Source organism: Podarcis liolepis (genome assembly GCF_965112155.1).
Source record: "Podarcis liolepis genome assembly, chromosome: 11".
NCBI lineage: Eukaryota > Metazoa > Chordata > Lepidosauria > Squamata > Lacertidae > Podarcis > Podarcis liolepis.
In genome coordinates this window covers 41,688,853-41,707,184 of record NC_139565.1, presented here as the reverse complement: position 1 = coordinate 41,707,184, position 18,332 = coordinate 41,688,853, and the positions used below count along the sequence as shown (strand labels likewise).

The 18,332-nt window shown below is 42.8% G+C and overlaps 1 protein-coding gene across 8 annotated transcripts in view; it reads right to left on the bottom strand.

Annotated features, from left to right (window-relative positions):
• PDE4D (phosphodiesterase 4D) overlaps nt 1-18,332 on the bottom strand; it is a 624,753-nt gene that overhangs the window by 177,128 nt on the left and 429,293 nt on the right. The window contains exon 1 of one of the 8 annotated variants that reach the window (XM_083465256.1): nt 6,472-6,794. The exons of the other annotated variants lie outside the window; for them this stretch is intronic. Within the exon in view, the coding sequence (XP_083321382.1) occupies nt 6,472-6,554 (83 nt within the window). The 5' untranslated portion in view covers nt 6,555-6,794. Of the gene's footprint in view, nt 1-6,471; nt 6,795-18,332 lie in introns of those variants that run through there. 8 annotated transcript variants of the gene reach the window in all.

Below are 18,332 nucleotides of genomic sequence, written 5' to 3'. Positions count from 1 at the left end.
AATGAAATATTCCCAATCAGGAACTGTGTAGTCTAAACTGAGTATTTGTCTTGTTTTCTTCCACTGGAAATGCAATATAAATAGTTTCTATAAATAGTTTCTATAAATAGTTTTTTGTGCTTTTCTTAGAATACATACAGATTTTCTCCCTCTAACTGTGAAGTTTTCACATATTCTGTTTTAAGTGCAATTCTGATACCTATACCTTAGTACCACAGCTGGCACAAAGCGCATTGTTTCCATACAAATTCTTCAATAATTCACAACACTTAGGCAATAAGCGGTGGCGTAATGATGGAAAAAGCAACCTGTAATTTAAATAACATAAGGTCTGCAATATGAAAATATGTACTAATTAGGTATTAGTTAAATTTAGGGATGAAACAGTGCTACTGAAACAGACCAAAAGCTTGCCTAGTCCATAGTAGGCAAACAGAAGTCTACATACCCTCCAACATTTCTCCAATGAAAGCAGGGACATCCTATTCCATAATAATTATAATTTTGTTATTTATACTCTGCCTATCTGACTGGGGTGCCCCAGCCACTCTGGGTGGCTTCCAAGATACAAAAGCATAATAAAACATTAAACATTTTTTAAAAAACTTCTCTATACAGGGCTGCCTTCAGATGTCTTCCCAAGGTTATATACCGTATTTTGCGCCCCATAGGACGCTCCGGCCCATAGGACGCACCTAGTTTTTTGGGGGGGAAATAAAGGAAAAAAAATTATTTCCCCCCCCCCAGGTGCGGGGCTGGAAGAATCAGGTCGGGGAACAGTGGGAAGGCACGCTCTGCCTCCCCGCTGTCCCCTGAGCTTGTGGGGCTGGCGATGGGGAGAAGAGCGCAGTCCCGGCACGGCAGGCAGCTCTGCGCCGCCATCCCCAGCGGGGCGGGACTTAGCGCCCCGCTCGGGATGGCGGCGCAGATCTGCCTGCAGTCCCCGCACGTCAGGCAGCTCTGCGTCGCCATCCCCAGCGGGGCGGGACTTAGCGCCCCACTCGGGATGGCGGCGCACATCTGCCTGCAGTCCCCGCACGGCAGGCAGCTCTGCGCCGCCATCCCCAGCGGGGCGGGACTTAGCGCCCCGCTCGGGATGGCGGCGCACATCTGCCTGCAGTCCCCGCACGGCAGGCAGCTCTGCGCCGCCATCCCCAGTGGGGCGGGACTTAGCGCCCCGCTCCCGATGGCCGCGCAGAGCTGTGCTGAGCCGGGGACTGCAGGCAGCTCTGCGCAACCCTCAGAGCAGGTCTCCCGAGGGTTGCGCAGAGCTTCCTGAAGCCTGGAGAGCGAGAGGGGTCGGTGCGCACCGACCCCTCTCACTCTCCAGGCTTCAGCGAAAGCCTGCATTCCCCCCATAGGACGCACCCAGATTTCCCCTTCATTTTTGGAGGGGAAAAAGTGTGTCCTATAGGGTGAAAAATACGGTAGTTACTTATCTCTTTGGCTCGTGGGTCACATAACTCCATACCCTCCAACATCTTTCTGATGAAAATAGGGACATCCTACCCCACCCTCCAACATTTTTCTGATAATAGGGGTGTTCTGAGGAAAAGCAGGAAATTCTGGTGTCAGATCAGAAACTGGGACGACTTCTGCAAATCCAGGACTGTCCCTGGAAAATAGGGAGACTTGGCCGGTCTGAGTCTATAGGATGAGAAACCCATGAGAATGAAATGAGTCCTCTGGAAAGGGTCTTCTAGCAACTCTCATGGATGTGACCGCTATCAGTTGGGAAATGAAATAAGGCAGCTGCTGCCACTGCTCCAAAGATAGTGTTTTCTATTGATTGGGAGACTCTTTGAGAACAAGGAAATATAGAAATTTCTAAATTCTAGCACTTAAAAAAAAGCTGCCTGACAAGAACCTTTTAGCTTTCAGATTGCTGATGGCAGTTGAGTCCATAGAGAGGGGGCAAAGGACCAAAATTAATCTGAAGCAGGCTGATTGTTTAAGTCCATTAGTTACATCTGTGGCTCAGAGCAGCTGGAAAATAGATTGTTAAGATGCCAGAAGAAAACAGCCCTCCCTCCAAAAAAGGAACTTGGAGGAGAAAGACTGAACATGAATTGGCCCACTCAGTTTACAGTAAGAATCCTGGGAGGGAAGAGTATGATTGGAGAGGGATTTGCTGTTAGGTTCAAAGCTCCTTCCCTCCACTTCACAACAAATAATCCTGTCTCCAGAACTAGCCCTCTTAAAGCATTCTCTATACGAGTTAACAAAACACAAGGCATTGTGGTGATGGTAACTATGCTTTTCACTGTTTTAAAACATGCATCTTAAAAAAGCAGAGACATCACCTTGCCAACAAAGGTCCGTATAGTTAAAGCTATGGTTTTCCCAGTAGTGATGTATGGAAGTGAGAGCTGGACCATCAAGAAGGCTGATCGCCGAAGAATTGATGCTTTTGAATTATGGTGCTGGAGGAGACTCTTGAGAGTCCCATGGACTGCAAGAAGATCAAACCTATCCATTCTGAAGGAAATCAGCCCTGAGTGCTCACTGGAAGGACAGATCGTGAAGCTGAGGCTCCAATACTTTGGTCACCTCATGAGAAGAGAAGACTCCCTGGAAAAGACCCTGATGCTGGGAAAGATGGAGGGCACAAGGAGAAGGGGACAACAGAGGACGAGATGGTTGGACAGTGTTCTCGAAGCTACCAGCATGAGTTTGACCAAACTGCGGGAGGTAGTGGAAGACAGGAGTGCCTGGTGTGCTCTGGTCCATGGGGTCACAAAGAGTCGGACACGACTAAACGACTAAACAACAACAACAACAACAACAAAACATGCAGGGAGCCTCTAGAGGAGGAGGAGAAGAAGGAGGTGTAGTGGTTAGAGTGTTGGATTTCACCCTAGGAGACCAGGGTTCAAATCCCCACCTAGCCATGAAACTCACTGGGTGGCCTTGGGCCTGCCACTGCCTCTCAGCCTAACCTATCTCACAGGGTTTTGAGAAAGGGGAGAACCACATACGCCACAGCCAGCTCCTTGGAGAAAATGGTGGGATATAAATGAAATCAACAATAAATAAAAATAATACAAGATTAGGAGGCTCCCCACTTCACAACTCATGGAGGTGATCAACGGTACTGTGAGGGGGTGGAGCCTCCCACAATTATCTCACCATAAAATGCTCACATTTGGGGCTGGCAGCCCTCTAATAAATACAAAGTTCAGCAGGCAATGACCTCGGAGGGCAGGGGGAGGAAATTGTGTCCTCCATCCCTCTCCCCCAAGGCCTGAATAGTGCTACAAGGCTCCCTTTCCAGGCTGACTGAGGCCATGAGAAATAAATCCTTCTTTCAGAGTGGGGAATACCCTGCAACATTTTGCTGCAGTTCCCACTTTTTCAGTATGAGAACGAGTGCCAGTATCTTTTGCCATTGAGTTTAGCAAGGCTTTTATGCATTGTAAGATGCAAGGCTTGATGCTCTTTTGCTTACTCTCGAATCTCTTTTCAAGTAACAGGATACCCCAGAGCAAAAGTGGAAAGTAGATCAGCTCCGAAAGCCAACTATTGTGATATGTTAATTTTTAGAAGTTTATTGATACTGACACTGTCATTAGATATTTCAGTGACGTGGAGAGAACTGTGAGTTGACGAAGGCAATGTTCTTGGGTTACAGGGAAGCAAAATATTCTGCCACAGATCTCAAAACATAACCCAAAGGATGAATGAAAGAAAAGAGTCTACAAAATTATATAAAAGTTCCAGTTCCTGCATCTCATTTTCAGCCATGAAGTACACTTAATAATTTGTCTATTTGCAGTTAATGAAATACAGTTATCTCTAAATTCTGCACTATGTCCACACCCTGCTCAAGCAACACCTTTGGTAAAGTCTAAAAACCTAAAAAAAAAAACCCGAATACACTTGATAGACTGTGTTACATTCAATGATAAAATTCAAATTTGAATACGAATGGTGATTTAACACTGTAATCTTTGGATAGGAGAAAGCATGGATTATTGGTCCAGAGGGTATCTTCTAACTCTGCCTGCCTGCTTACCTAGCTACCATATTCTGTATTTTCTTCAAGTAGTCCGAGGAAAAGTAGATTAGTCTCTCCCCAGCCTTCTTTATCCTCATGACAACTCTGTGAGGTAGGCTAGGCTGAGAGGCTATAACCAGCTCAAGCTTCACCCAGTGACCTTCATGGCCAAATGGGTATTGACCCTCAGTCATACGCCAACTATACTATACTACACTACGCTGGCTTTGCAATTTCTCAATAGTTGCATCAATTAATATACACTCTGACCTGAGTCCAGGGATCCCAGCATGCCGCACCAGGGGGCATGCTTGCTGCTACATGCCAGATTTTCCTAGCCAGTCAGCACTCCTGGGTAGCTCTCTCTTCCCTCAACGCTGCCATCCAAACAATTGAGTGATGCTGTCACAGCTAAAAGCACCAAACAAACTGACAAACTGTAATCCAGCAATGAGAAATCTACACAGATTTGGGTGCTGTTTGCTTTTTACTTTTTTTCTTTCTGTAAAGAACCCATTTCAATAATTGCTTTCCATATTGCACATTATTCCTGGACTGGGATAAATACAGGGGTACCTCGGGTTAAGAACTTAATTCGTTCCGGAGGTCCATTCTTAACCTGAAACTGTTCTTAACCTGAGGTGCCACTTTAGCTAATGGGGCCTCCTGCTGCCGCCGCCCGATTTCTGTTCTCATCATGAAGCAAAGTTCTTAACCCGAGGTAATATTTCTGGGTTAGTGGAGTCTGTAACCTGAAGCGTCTGTAACCTGAAGTGTCTGTAACCCAAGGTACCACTGTACACAGGATTTTTCTGCATCTAAACACATATCAGCCAGCATATTTTCTGAAAACAAATCATTTTCATGAAAGTGAAAAGCAGAAAAAAGGAAGGGGGGGGGAGAGAAGCACCTTACCCTTTCATACCTGCAATAAACAAGAACTGATATTATATATATTTAATTTGAATTTGTTTTGCTAAATCATGGAAGAAGAACAAAAAGCCAAGGAAAAAGTAATTATGTATTAATACCTTTCTTTTGTCAGATACGTTGTATTACAAAATTATAACGTGCATTCATTTGGCTAATGTGTATGGTCACAAGTAATACAAACATCTGACAGGTAAATTATCCATTTCCAACTATGAACATGTTATAAATGGCTTTTGAAACAGACTTTCATTATTATTATTTTGTACTTGAGTTTAGTGGTACGTGAGCTGTGTTTGTGTAATAATATTTATAATGTGTGTTTTTTGGGTGGCGGTGGGGAAATCATTTGCAGGAAAGATAAAAACCTGCCTGATGCTGAGAAAAAACAGTAGCCCAACAGTGCAACCCAATATATAACTTCTGAGTCCAGTGGGTGCCCCTTCCAGGTAACTGAGTAAAGGATTGCAACTTACATGTTTCATGGTTTTGTCAAAACAAGGAAGGGCTATATGCATGCATATTAAGTAAAAAAAGATGGGTAAGTTGTTGTTTTTTAAAAAAAGTTGTGTTATGTGAATGTGTTTCCACACACAAAAATGTGCTTCCTACAGGATTAGATGGAATTAAACCAACAAAGCAGACTGGAAAACTATCACCAATAAGCATCTCAACAAATACCCATTAATGACACATTTTGCTATTTGGGTTCCCACCCCCATCCTAAAGAATGGCTGCAGTGCATTTTCTTTTGTTTTCTTTCACTTGCAGAACACAGAAAGGAATATTATTGTCCAACATGAAAGTGCATAGTGCAACCCTAATCATGTCTACTATACGGTAGGTTCGTGTCCTATAGGATTCCATGGGGCTTACTCCCAAGTAAGTGGAATTAGGACTTATGCACTTACTTGGAAGTAAGACACATTGCTTTCTGCAGGATAACTGTAACCAGTGCTTTTTTTTCCTTAAAAAATGTTTAGGGGTACTCTCATTTTGACTCAAGAAAATCCCCATTTTATAGTTCAAATTGGGAAAAATAAATACAGTAAATGGACAAAAATACAAAGATTCACAATGTTTAGGGGTATGCATACCCCGCGTACCCCCAGAAAAAAAGCACTGACTGTAACCTGACAAACTTCAAAATCAATCCCAGTCTCAGAAGTACCAAATTCAGTTTCTACTAAACAGCATTTGACACAGATCACTGAATAACCAAATTCAGCAATTTGCCAGCTTCCATTTCAATGTGTTTGTTTTTTGCTTTGAAATGTTCATGCAGGTTTTCCCCATTCTAAGTTGTTAATTCAAGTGTGATACACTTATGTCAGAGTAATCTCCTAAACTTTTAATCTGCTCGTTTAGAAGGCTTGCATTCAAAGGCTAGCATGCAAAAGACGTACCGAGTGAAATGCTTGCTACAAGTGCAACTGAAATTTGATCAGAAATCCCCATTTCGCTACGCGCTGTGGGCCTGAGACAAAACTATAGATAGACAGGACTGTCAACAACATCAACCCACAGCAGGCAAGTTCAGATACCTGTACGACTTCAAGAAAAGAAACTTCTTCTTGTTGTTCCTTGGAGGGGCAGCTATTCCCAGTGGTTCCCAGACAAAGGCCATTTACAGGCTGCAAACAATCCCCGACTAATGTGCAGAGAGACCCAGCCACGGAGCTGGAGATGCGTCACACTAATGAGAAAATTACTTGTAGCTCTCTGACGAAATGCCTTTCCTTGGGCTGTGCTTTCGGCAGTGCTGAGAGCATGCACAAGGTAGAAAGGATAACTAGGATTTCCTGCAGCGTGACACTTGCCCTGAGCAAGAACACTGGCTGCATTCAGGGACCTTATCTCATTACTGAAGGGAGAAACTCTCCTAGTAAAGCTGTTTATAAATATAGCACCGATTAGGAGAGAGCAAGTGGCGTGTTGCTGAGAAGTTACACAGAGTGCAGGAGCAAAGCACCGATGTAGTTAACAGTCCCTTTGTTCCTCACTATACACTTAACATGGCCCCTGTTTTCCTTCAATAACATATGAATGTGTTCAGGGTGAAATCAAGCAAAGGTGAAAAACATGCAGTGAGTATCCAGTTGGCATCTAGGCAAATATTGTATTTATTCATTACATTAAAAGAAAACCCCATACTTTTTCCAAGGAAGCAGAATGGTATGTAAGGTCCCTCTCCCCATTTTATCTTCACAACAACCTTGTGAGGGGGGGGGGGTCAGTCTGAGAGATAACAACCAGCCTAAGGTCACCATCCATCAAACTTCGTGGCTGAATATGATATGGGAATGAACCCCATTCTCCCAAGCCTAACACTCTAATTCAGGGTTTCCCAAACTTGGGTTGCTAGCTTTTTTGGACTACAACTCCCATCATCCCTAGCTAGCAGGACAAGCGGTCAAGGATGATGGGAATTGTAGTCCAAAACAGCTGGAGACCCCAAGTTTGGGAAACAGTGCCATCTAATTCAGCCTCTCTCAACCTTGGGTCCTTAGATGTTGTTGAACTACAACTCCCATCAATCCTAACCAGCATGGCCAGTGGTCAAGGATGATGGGAGCGGTAATTCAAGAACATCTGGGCACCCAAGGCCGAGAAAGCCTTCTCTAATGTCTACCCACCGTGGCTCTCATTCAATAAAATTGACTCAAGCTTGCTCACATGGCAGTCATTCATTACCCGGAAACCCATTCCTTCCTTCCCTGCATGTGATGGAAGGTGCACAACTCTCCCATCTGCCTGCCTGATGCTTCTCTTTAAAAGATGCATGGAAGGATTGAGGACCAGCTGCAGCTCAGTGGCAAAGTGCTCGCTTTGCACACAGAAGGTCCCAGGTTCAATCCTCGGCCTCTCCAGGTAGGGTGGAGACTGTCCTGTCTGAAACCCTGGACAGCTGCTGCCGGTCAGTGTCGTGTTCTTCTTCTTTGGCAATCACTCGGAGCTGAGTAAGATTGTCTTCCATAAACACGGTTTTAACAATGAGTCCCTAAGTGACTGTGGAGGCCAATTCTGGATCCACACGTCCTTCCACAGTGGGGACATTGGTTTCCAGGTGGGAGTTGATCACGGTGTGGATCTGCCAAGCGTGTCTTCCTCTTAGCATGTTTCTCCCCTGTGTCCTAAGTTTGAGTGTCTTCATAGCCCATGACACCTTTGGTAAAGGCTGTTCTCCAACTGGAGCACTCACAGGCCAGTGTTTCCCAGTTGTCAGTGTTTATACTACATTTTTTTTAGATTTGCCTTGAGACAGTCTTTAAACCTCTTTCGTTGACCACCAGCATTACATTTTCCATTTTTAAGTTCGGAATAGAGTAGTTGATTTGGAAGACGATAATCAAGCATCCGTACAACATGACCAGTCCAATGAAGTTGATGTTGAAGAATCATTGCTTCTTCTAGTGATCTTTGCTTCTTCCAGGACTAAGCTAGACCAAGGATCTGACTCAGAATGGCAACTTCCTGTGTGTGTGTGTACACCTCTCCTCAAAGTATTCTTTTGTATGGCCAATGGAGCTGCTTCACACCATCAGCCCAATGGCCCCCACCACATGTAAATGATTTTTAGTTGGTAAACGTAGGAACCAACTGCTTCTCTCTCCACCTCAATTCTGGTTCCCCTCTCCATTTTCAAAGAGGCATTCGCTGTACGTAAGGAAGCAGCTCCTGTTCCAATGGGGAATAATGATTTGTGAGGCATCAGCCGTTCCAGAGAGTGTCTCCGACATGTAGATTATTTTCAGCCCTTTTGGCAGCTTTTTCATCCAGAACCCTTTGTGCCTTTCTCTGATTACAGTGAATGACTTTGACAACTCCACTCAGCTTACTGCAAAGCTAGATACAAGAAACACTCTCCTTTTGCAGGTGATGGGGCTCTGGGATACTTAAACACGGTTCTTTAAGGCCCAGAGCGCATTTTCAGACACAAGTCATGGTGGGTTGGAATCAGACTGAAAGTAGGTGTGTGTGCCATGTATAAAATGTCCTTCATTCAAATTGTAGCAAAACAGTGAATTAGAGGGAGCACTGTAGAGGCACAGAGCTAAATAAGGAACTGATGTTATAGTCATTTGCCTTTTATTTTTTTAAAAAAACAGTGTTGCAGAGTAGGCCATTAAAAGTAATTGCACTTTGAGGATTAAAATTTAGAAGTCCAAAATCGGCAACCAATTTTGACAGGAGAAAAGCCATAGCTCAGTAGCAGAGCACATGTTTGGCATGCAAAGGATTCCAAGTTTAATCCCTTGTTAAATCGATACCTGTCATGTCTAGTTAAAAGAACCAGGCAGAAGGGGATGGGAAAAATCCCTGTCTGAGACCCTGAAAAGCCACTGACATTGGGTGACAGCATGAAAGGGACTCAGCTGATCGGCACTGACATCGAGGCACCCTCAGTTGTGCTAGGGAGTTCCTAGGGGGGGAACGCCATGCAGCTGGTCTCTGTAGGAGTCACTGTCAGGAAGTCCTGCTTGCAAATGAAGAATTCATTGGGAGCTCAATTTAAGCTCCTGATTGTTCCATGCCCTTACCTGCTCAACACCTGAGGTCACATGTGATGCCAAGCATGAACCAGGTGGGCGTGGTTTGAGGAAAACAGCCTCGTGAGCCACTGAGGTTTTCACGTTTGAAGTTTTACTGTAGTTTTATAATTTGTTGGAAGTCGCCCAGAGTGGCTGGGGCAACCCAGTCAGATGGGTGGGGTATAAACGGTATTGTTATCATCATCATCATCATCACCACCACCATCAGTATACCTGAAGGAGCATCTCCACCCCCACTGTTTAGCCCGGACACTGAGGTCCAGTTCTGAGGGCCTTCTGGTGGTTCCCTCACTGTGAGAAGTGAAGCTGCCGAGAACCAGGCAGAGGGCCTTCTGGGTAGTGGCGCCCGCCCTGTGGAAGGCCCTCCCTTCAGATGTGAGGGAAATAAACAACTATCTGACTTTAAGAAAACATCTGAAGGCAACCCTGTTTAGGAAAGTTTTTAATGCTTGATGTTTTATCGTGTTTTTAATATTCTGTTGAAAAACCCAGCCAGATGGGTGGGGTATGTATGTATGTACAGTGGTACCTCGTGTTAAGAACTTAATTTGTTCCGGAGGTCGGTACTTAACCTGAAACTGTTCTTAACCTGAAGCACCACTTTAGCTAATGGGGCCCCCTGCTGCTGCTGCCGCACCACCACCATTCAATTTCTGTTCTCATCCTGAAGCAAAGTTATTAACCCAAGGTACTATTTCTGGGTTAGCGGAGTCTGTAACCTGAAGCGTATGTAACCCGAGGTACCCTGTATGTATGTATGCATGCATGTATGTATGTATAAATAAATAAATACTACTACTACTACTACTACTACCATCATTCCTATTTTCATTGGAGAAATGATGGGGGGTATGGGCCCGGAGATTGGAGGTTTCACCACCCCTGATCTAGAGGGAAGCAAACTCCACACGTTTCCATATTTGAATGCAGCCACAATTACCACTTGAAATATTCAAGGGCACACAACAAACAGGCCAGTTTCAATGGGCCACAGCCCTAGTCATGGGACTGAGTCTCCTGAACTCTGAGTCTCCTGAAGTCTGACCAGACCACACCTTCAAGCACCAAGATGGAGAAAGTGCTGGAGGAATATGCTTCCTCTTAAAACAGGACTTAAACCCTTGTTCTCCTCAGCATACCTGCCTTTTGTTCTGTGGTAAATCATGCACTGCCAAGAATGAGCTTCTCCTTGAGTAACGCATCTCCACACACCAGAGCTAGGCACCTGGAATTTGCAGGTGGAGCAAGGTGATTCCTATTCTTCTTTTGAATAAAACTCAATTGTATTTTACGTTGTTATATAACATTTCGCTGCTGCACAGGTGCTAAACAATGGTGCTTCTAATTTCAGAGAAATCTTTTTGTTTTCTAGAGACACTATTTACCTCCCAAGTCTCACAATATTAATTTCACTGATTTACATATTATCATAAAACTAAACAGAATGAATACCAAACCAATATGAACAAAAGATTTTGCATTCAAGCCACAGTGGCTATATAATTGCTATGTCAGCTATCACAACACCAATTTGCAATATGTATTTGTTTTCAAAATTAATTTAGCAAGCCTCGCTAAACAATGCAAACCTTAAAAGCCTCAAACAAAGTTAATTTCAATTTTTATACCACGGCAACTGTTTCCCTTCCTGTTCCAACATGGGCTTAAATCAATTAGCACAACAAATCTCAATGTGGTGGAAGGAAAATAAAACCTATTACCATTAAGATTATGGCCTTGGTCTAGAATTATTTTATTTATTTACTTAAGAGTATTTATCAATTGGTTAATATTCTGAAACTCTCTAAGTGGTGCACATATTTTTTTAAAAAAATAATAATTAAAATTCAGTCTAAAAACATTAAAACAGGCATATAAAGGATACCAAAGAGTTAAAACACAAAGTAAGGGGTTCACACACATAAAATAGTCCATTCTTTTGGATGAAGGGCTAGCAATCAAAGACAGTATGCAAAAGATGCACCAAGTGAACTGCTTTGGAGTGCAACTGAAATTTGATATGAAATCCCCCATTTCGCTACGCGCTACAGGCCTGAGACGAAACTTTACAAGATGTCTGAAGCCCAGGTTCAAACAACATGCTAAGACAAACCATGGCTTAGCTCAGTGCAGTACAGTAGCAAAATGATTAGGGATCTTTTCTAGAGCCTACAAGTTCACATGGTGATCTTGCTTTGCATGATATGCATACCAGGCCAGCAAGTGGTGCAAAGTCACCTGGTGAGCTTCTTGGTTGAGTGGGAATTTAAACCTGAGTCTCCCTATTCCTACTCTAACCACTACAAAACACTGGCCTTCACGTATACCCAAGACATACACACCTCCCCGCAAACCCATGCAGACATGCAGCTGGAATGGCCGATCTACACACAGAGTCTCACAACAACTTCATAAACAAGGTTTATCGCTGTTGCTCACTCCTGATGGTTGGCAATGTTTGCTTCACGTGACATTAGCAGGCAAGCAGCATCTTTTGGCAAATGTGAGAAAGAGAGCACAACTGCATCCTATTAATGGCTCCTCAAGACAAAGCTGTTTTTCCCTCTCTGTTTTTAGCTGATGGTGATCATCCAAGGACAATCCGCATCTCAAAAAACACAGAGGAAGCCTAATTTTAGTTCAGATGGAATAGAAGAGCCTTAGCAAATGATGAGCAGGCACCTTGACGCGTTTCAGGATAAAACTTTCAAAGTGGACTTGGTCCAAGAGGGAAAGCTACAGGACAGCAAATATTTCCTGTAACACTTTCTCTGTTGTTTTCCAGGAGGCTTCAAATACAAAAGCAGAATCACTCTGCAACAGATTTCCTCCAATGTGCCCTTCTAAGATGGTCTGGACTATAAACACCCATCAGTCTCAAGCAGCATGGCCACTGCAGTCCAAAAGATTGTGAGGGCACTAGGTTGGGGAAGGCTGTTCTGAACTCATCAAAGCTACATCCATAAAATTGTCCCCAGGATTATTACAGGTTGCACACAGCTGGCCTCAGCTTGGCTCATGGGACTGATTCTCTGATGTGTAACATGCAGAGAAATTGAAAGGAACTTAAATTGACAGATTTGACCATCCCTTCGCCAGGCGTTCAAGGGAGTTCCTGTCTGATAATTGAGGTAGGAGCTAGACTGAAATAGACGTGAGCTATCCATTTCATCCAAGAAAAACTGGAGTTGCTTTGCCATCAAATGGTGCAGTATCGTGATCAAAAAGTGTAAAACAGGGTGAAAGTTGTTAAGATCTAAAAGGATGGATTTCAAAACAGTCTCTTTAAGAACCACCAGAACTCACTTTCTTCCACCTTCTGAGATCCAGTTTGCTAATTCTGATTGAACAAACCAGGATGGGCCAAGATCATTAAGTACAAATGGTGGATCTCACAAATCCAAGAATCTAGCCCACCTTCTTAGGCGGGACAAACTGAAAATATCCATCAAGGATTGAGTAGAGGAAGCCCCAGTAACCACAAGGACCAATTCTAACACACACACACACACACACACACACACACACACACACACAAACCCCTACCTGAGAGATTTTTCTCCAAATAGTTCATTACTTTGCATACATCCCAATGCCCAGTATGACCCTCTAAGCATTCAAGATATGTATATTTAGTCACATAGAAAATGGAGCAGAATATACTGTCCTACCTGTTTGTTGCAACCAATGAAATAAATGTTTTTGAACTTACCTGAAAAGAAAAAGAAGTTTGTTATTGTTTTAGAACCAAAAACAGTTGTTCTACAGCACATAACAGAGCAGACTTTGCTGATGCAGTTTAGTCAGCAGATTATAAACTGAGATCTCTTCAGACAGCAGGGCCACTTAATCGCTGTGTACATCAAAACAATTTTCCCCAAATCAACCAATCAGCTACAGCTAAAAATATAAAGAATTCCATTTGTATGGTTTACTCATTAGCTGGGACTGATGCAAGCTAACTTGATGAAATCAGTAAGTATCTCACACAGACCAAATGCATAAAGTATAAATGAATATTAACAAGTCCACTTTGTAATATAAATATCTATCTAAATGAACTTATTTTTATCACATTTGCTGATGCCACAAATCTCAAGAAAGGCAACCATATTTAATTATTCAGATATCAGAAACCCTCTTGTTACTGTGAAATGGCATAAAACAAAATTCAATACATTAAAACTCTGTCCAGACCCCATAACCAAATGAACACCAGTGAAGGCCAAAAACTAATCAAACCAGAATATAGCACTTTTGAAATAAACTTTAGCCCACCCTTTGCCCAGCCTCCCTGGGGAGGGAATAATCTAACTAGAGTAGAGCCATTGAGAATGACCCCCTGCATCCCTTTGTGGTCTGAAGGCAGGACAGGTTTCAACCTGCTGCATGGAAGGCAAGTTGACAATCTCTAACCTTTTAAATGTTTTACTTGTTTTCATGTATTATTTACCACTTTCAAAGCAGAAAAACAATTTATGTATATTACAAACATCAATCTAAGAGTCCATCTAGGGTTTTTAGGATCAAAACGGGCACCATGAATGGTGTTTAGAAGACATCAGAGCTGCAATTAGAAAATGAAAAATAAAACATCAGGATATTCCGCTAAGACCCATCGTTCAGCCCGGACACTGAGGTCCAGCTCCGAGGGCCTTCTGGGTGTTCCCTCACTGTGAGAAGCGAAGTTACAGGGAACCAGGCAGAGGGCCTTCTTGGTAGTGGCACCTGCCCTGTGGAACGCCCTCCCACCAGATGTCAAAGAAATAAACAACTATATGACATTTAGAAAACATCTGAAGGCAGCCCTGTTTAGGGAAGCTTTTAATGTCTGATGTTTTACTGTATTTTTAATATTTTGTTGGAAGCCACCCAGAGTGGCTGGGGAAACCCAGCCAGATGGGCGGGATATAAATAATAAATTATGAGGATGACGGTGAGGATGATGCAAAGTCAGATCACTGATCCACCCAATCCAGCAACACCTATACAGCTTTCCAGGGTTTTCCATTCACAGCCCTACCTGAGGATGCCAGGGACTGAACATGAGACCTTTTGAAGGTGCCCTTCCTCTGTACATGAGTTTGAAGAAGATACAAAAGGGAATATCAGCCTGGAGAACTGATGAGTGTAATAAAGGGATGCTTTTTGGTAGCGGACTATGACAGGGATGGCCAACAAGGTTCTCTCCATACCTCGTTGGACCCTATTTCCCACCATCCGTGTGCACTGGCAACGCTGGCTGAGGCCGAAGGTAGATGGGGGTTCAGCAACATCTGCTGAGGACCACATTGGCTACCCTGTAATAGTATTAGGGAGATCTGGGTTGAAACCACCACTAAGCAATGGAGAGTGTTGGGTGGCCTTGAGCCAGTCACTCTCACCCAGCCTAATGCATCTCAGATGGTTGTTGTGAAGGGTAAAAGGGTGGGGTGGAGAAGCACATGTGCTGGTTCCATTTGAGGAAAGGTAAAGAAATAAATGAATAGCACAGGAGTACTTCCACCAAAATCAAATTATTTGTACAGTATTCAAAATCTCATTGCGAGAAACAACCAATCTGAAATTCAAATATTGCAGTACTGTACTTGTATCTTTTATTATGCAGTAAATCCATCTATACCTTTCTTACATGTTACACCTAAATTGAGCCTCTGCAATTTTGAAGGGAATTCTACTGGGTTAAGGTAGAGGCTGTAGATGAATTCCATTATCCGGGTGGAAAAACTGAAAGTGAATGTGTGCTGTACATTTTTCTACAACACATCCAGGGTTAAGTTTGCTGTGCAGCAGACGGCAGTCTTAACCACTAGATGTCTCTCTCTCTCTTGTGCAATGCGTTTCGTCTCCTAGAAATGAATGGAGATTCAAAAGCTAAGCAAATTCCACGCAACCTGTAAAAATCTGTGTGACCCACCAAGAAAGTGCTGCAATGGCATATTCTGATAATCTCCCACCTATTTTTTCTTCCTTTTTGTATTTTTATTTAGATTTTCCATCATACAATTTAATAAAAAAAGAAAAATAATACATAACAGAAAAGAAACATTAAAGCATGATACATTAAAGCATTATACAATATCCAAAAAGCAAAAGAAAAACAAACAAAATAAAATAAACCCACCACCCTGTTTAACTTCCCTCCACCGCTACTCATCTTCTCTAGAATAAATTTTACCCTTATCATTGCATTCTGATTGTTTTTATTTTCTCTATATACATACATATGTCATTGATAATTTATTGTTTTGATGCATTTACATTCGTAATCTAAGCGTATTAGCACGTCTTTTTTAGAGCAATATTTTGTCATATAATCATCAAAGCATTGCCATTCGCTTTTTTAGTTTTTGATTTGACTGCTGTCGTATGGATGCTGTTAATTTAGCCAATTTTAAATATTCATTTAATTTGAGAATCCATTCCTCCTTGGTAGGTAGTTCTTTAGCTTCCTATTTAGATGCTATTACTATTCTAGCCATGGTGGTCGAATATAAGAAAATTCTTTTTTTCGATTTCGGTATTTCTTTTCCTAAAAGGCCCAGTAGGTAAGCCTCTGTTTTTTCCATTAATGGGATTTTAAGCATTTTCTTTTCAACTCCTCATGTATTTCTCCCCAAAAGTACTTAATCGGGGTGCAACTCCACCACATATGCATTGTTCCACCAGCTTCCTTGTTGCATTTCCAACAGAGGTTGGATTTCAGTTTATAGAATTTTGCTAATTTGACTGGTGTTAAATATCACCTGTAGAACATTTTGATGAAATTTTCTCTTATTGTACTACAGGCAGTAAATCTTATATCTTCCTGCCAAAGTTTCTCCCATTGCTCTATAAATATATTGTGTGGCTGAAGTCTCACGCACATTTAATCATTGTCTCTTTCACTTCCTTGTCAATCGTATCCAAATCTAGCAAAAGGTTATACATTTTAGATAGTAAATGTGAGAAAATGCATTCAAAACTATGTACTTAAATATTAACTCCAGTGCCGTTTTCAAAAAATAAATAAATGTGCAGATTAAGGCAGAACAGTCTTGTGGATGTATGCGTGCAAAACTGACGTGAAATGGAGCAGCTTGCACATTCCCTAAGGATATAGACGAAGAGGTGGTCCTTCACATACTTTCGACCCAGAGCACTTAGCAAGATCAGCAACTTAACTTGAGCCTAGAAACCAAGCAGTTAACAGTGCAGCTTCCAAGCATTTGTGGTCTATGATCCCCAGAATGAACTCCAGTTAGAAGCCTAACTACTGTATTCTGGACCAGCTGCAGTTCTCAAATGCTTCTCAAAAACAGACCTACACAGAGCATGTCACAGCAAGCTAACCTCAAGTACGACACTACTCAATACTACATGGTCTTGCAACAAAAATACTGAACCCAGCAGCAGGGCAGGTTCTGTGGATTTGGGTACTAGCGAAGCAAAAGATCAGGCTGTAATACAGGCTAGTTCCTTAAAACAAGGGATTCTTTTCAGTTGGGATTCATTCATTCTTTTTCTTTCCTTCTTGATACACGTAAAAACACATTTGTTTGTTTGTAAAATCAGAATGGGGAAATACTATTTTTTTAAAAAAATGAAACAAGAGTTTTTCTTGCGTTTGCCCACATCTGCAATTCTTACATCATGCCCAACAGGTAACAACCATTTGCACACTTTAATATAACTGTTGCATAGCTTGCATTACTATGTTCCCAGCCCACAGAAATATTAATGATTAACTCTTGTGAAAGCAACCTGATAGAAAGGCATTGACTGATATGATACACCAGGCAACTTTTACCTAAGGAAGAGTTCAGCCGTCAACTCTCGTTCAGTGATGGGCATTTGTTATTTAGAGAAAAGGGGCTGGAAGTAGGAATAGATAGATTCTCACAGCACTGGCTTCTCAAATGGCTTTTAAAACCTATCCACTGCATCACTGGTCCATATGATATGCTCTAAGAAGAGCTCAGCTGGATCAGACCAAAGGTCCTTTAAATCAGCATCCCTATTCCCCCAATGGTGAAACAGATGTCTGTGGGAAACCCACAGAAAGGACTTACTCTGACTGGCAATGACTCTTCAAGGTCCCAGACCAAAGCTCTTCCTATTGAGATGTCAGGGATTGAATTTAGGACTTTCAACATGAAAAAATGTACACTTTGCCACTGAGATGCAACTACCCAGCAGCGCATAGTCTTCCATGCCCCTTCCTCAAGCAGACACCCCTGGCCTGTGAACCAGTGGCCACAACAGGAAGTAACAGCAAGGCAGGTACTGTGTAGGCTAGGACTGGGGAACCATGAGCCCTCCAAAGATTGTGGGACAGCATCAGCATCCAAATAATGTGCTGTTGCAAGAGCTGTGCTGCAATTGAGCTAAAACAGGGCCCCCGCTCATACAGGCAGTTGAGCAGTGATGACAAAGAGACCAGCTTGCAGGCTTGGTGGCACCCCAGCCCATGTCAGGCCCCTGGTACACGCCAGCTGCCACATGCAGGATTTGGACAGAAAGAATAATCAGGCATAATGCACAACAGCCAGAAACCAAAAGCCATGGTCTTGGTTGCAATGCAGTTCATTTAAAGCAAAAGGGAATACTGTGCACAAGAGCTAATTTCTAGTTATAAGTCAGGGGTAGCCAACATCTGCCTTCCGTATGTTGCTGGGTTACAACATCCATAATCCTTGGCCATGGGCCATGCTGGTTGGTGCTGATGGGAATTTGAGTCTAATAACATCTGGAGGGCATCCTATTGGCTACCTCTGACTTAAGGGCTCCAAGTGATTGATTTGAGAGCCATTTCTACCCATTACATACTGCATGTTCTTGCTAGATAAACAAATCTGTAACCCCTCGGGTGG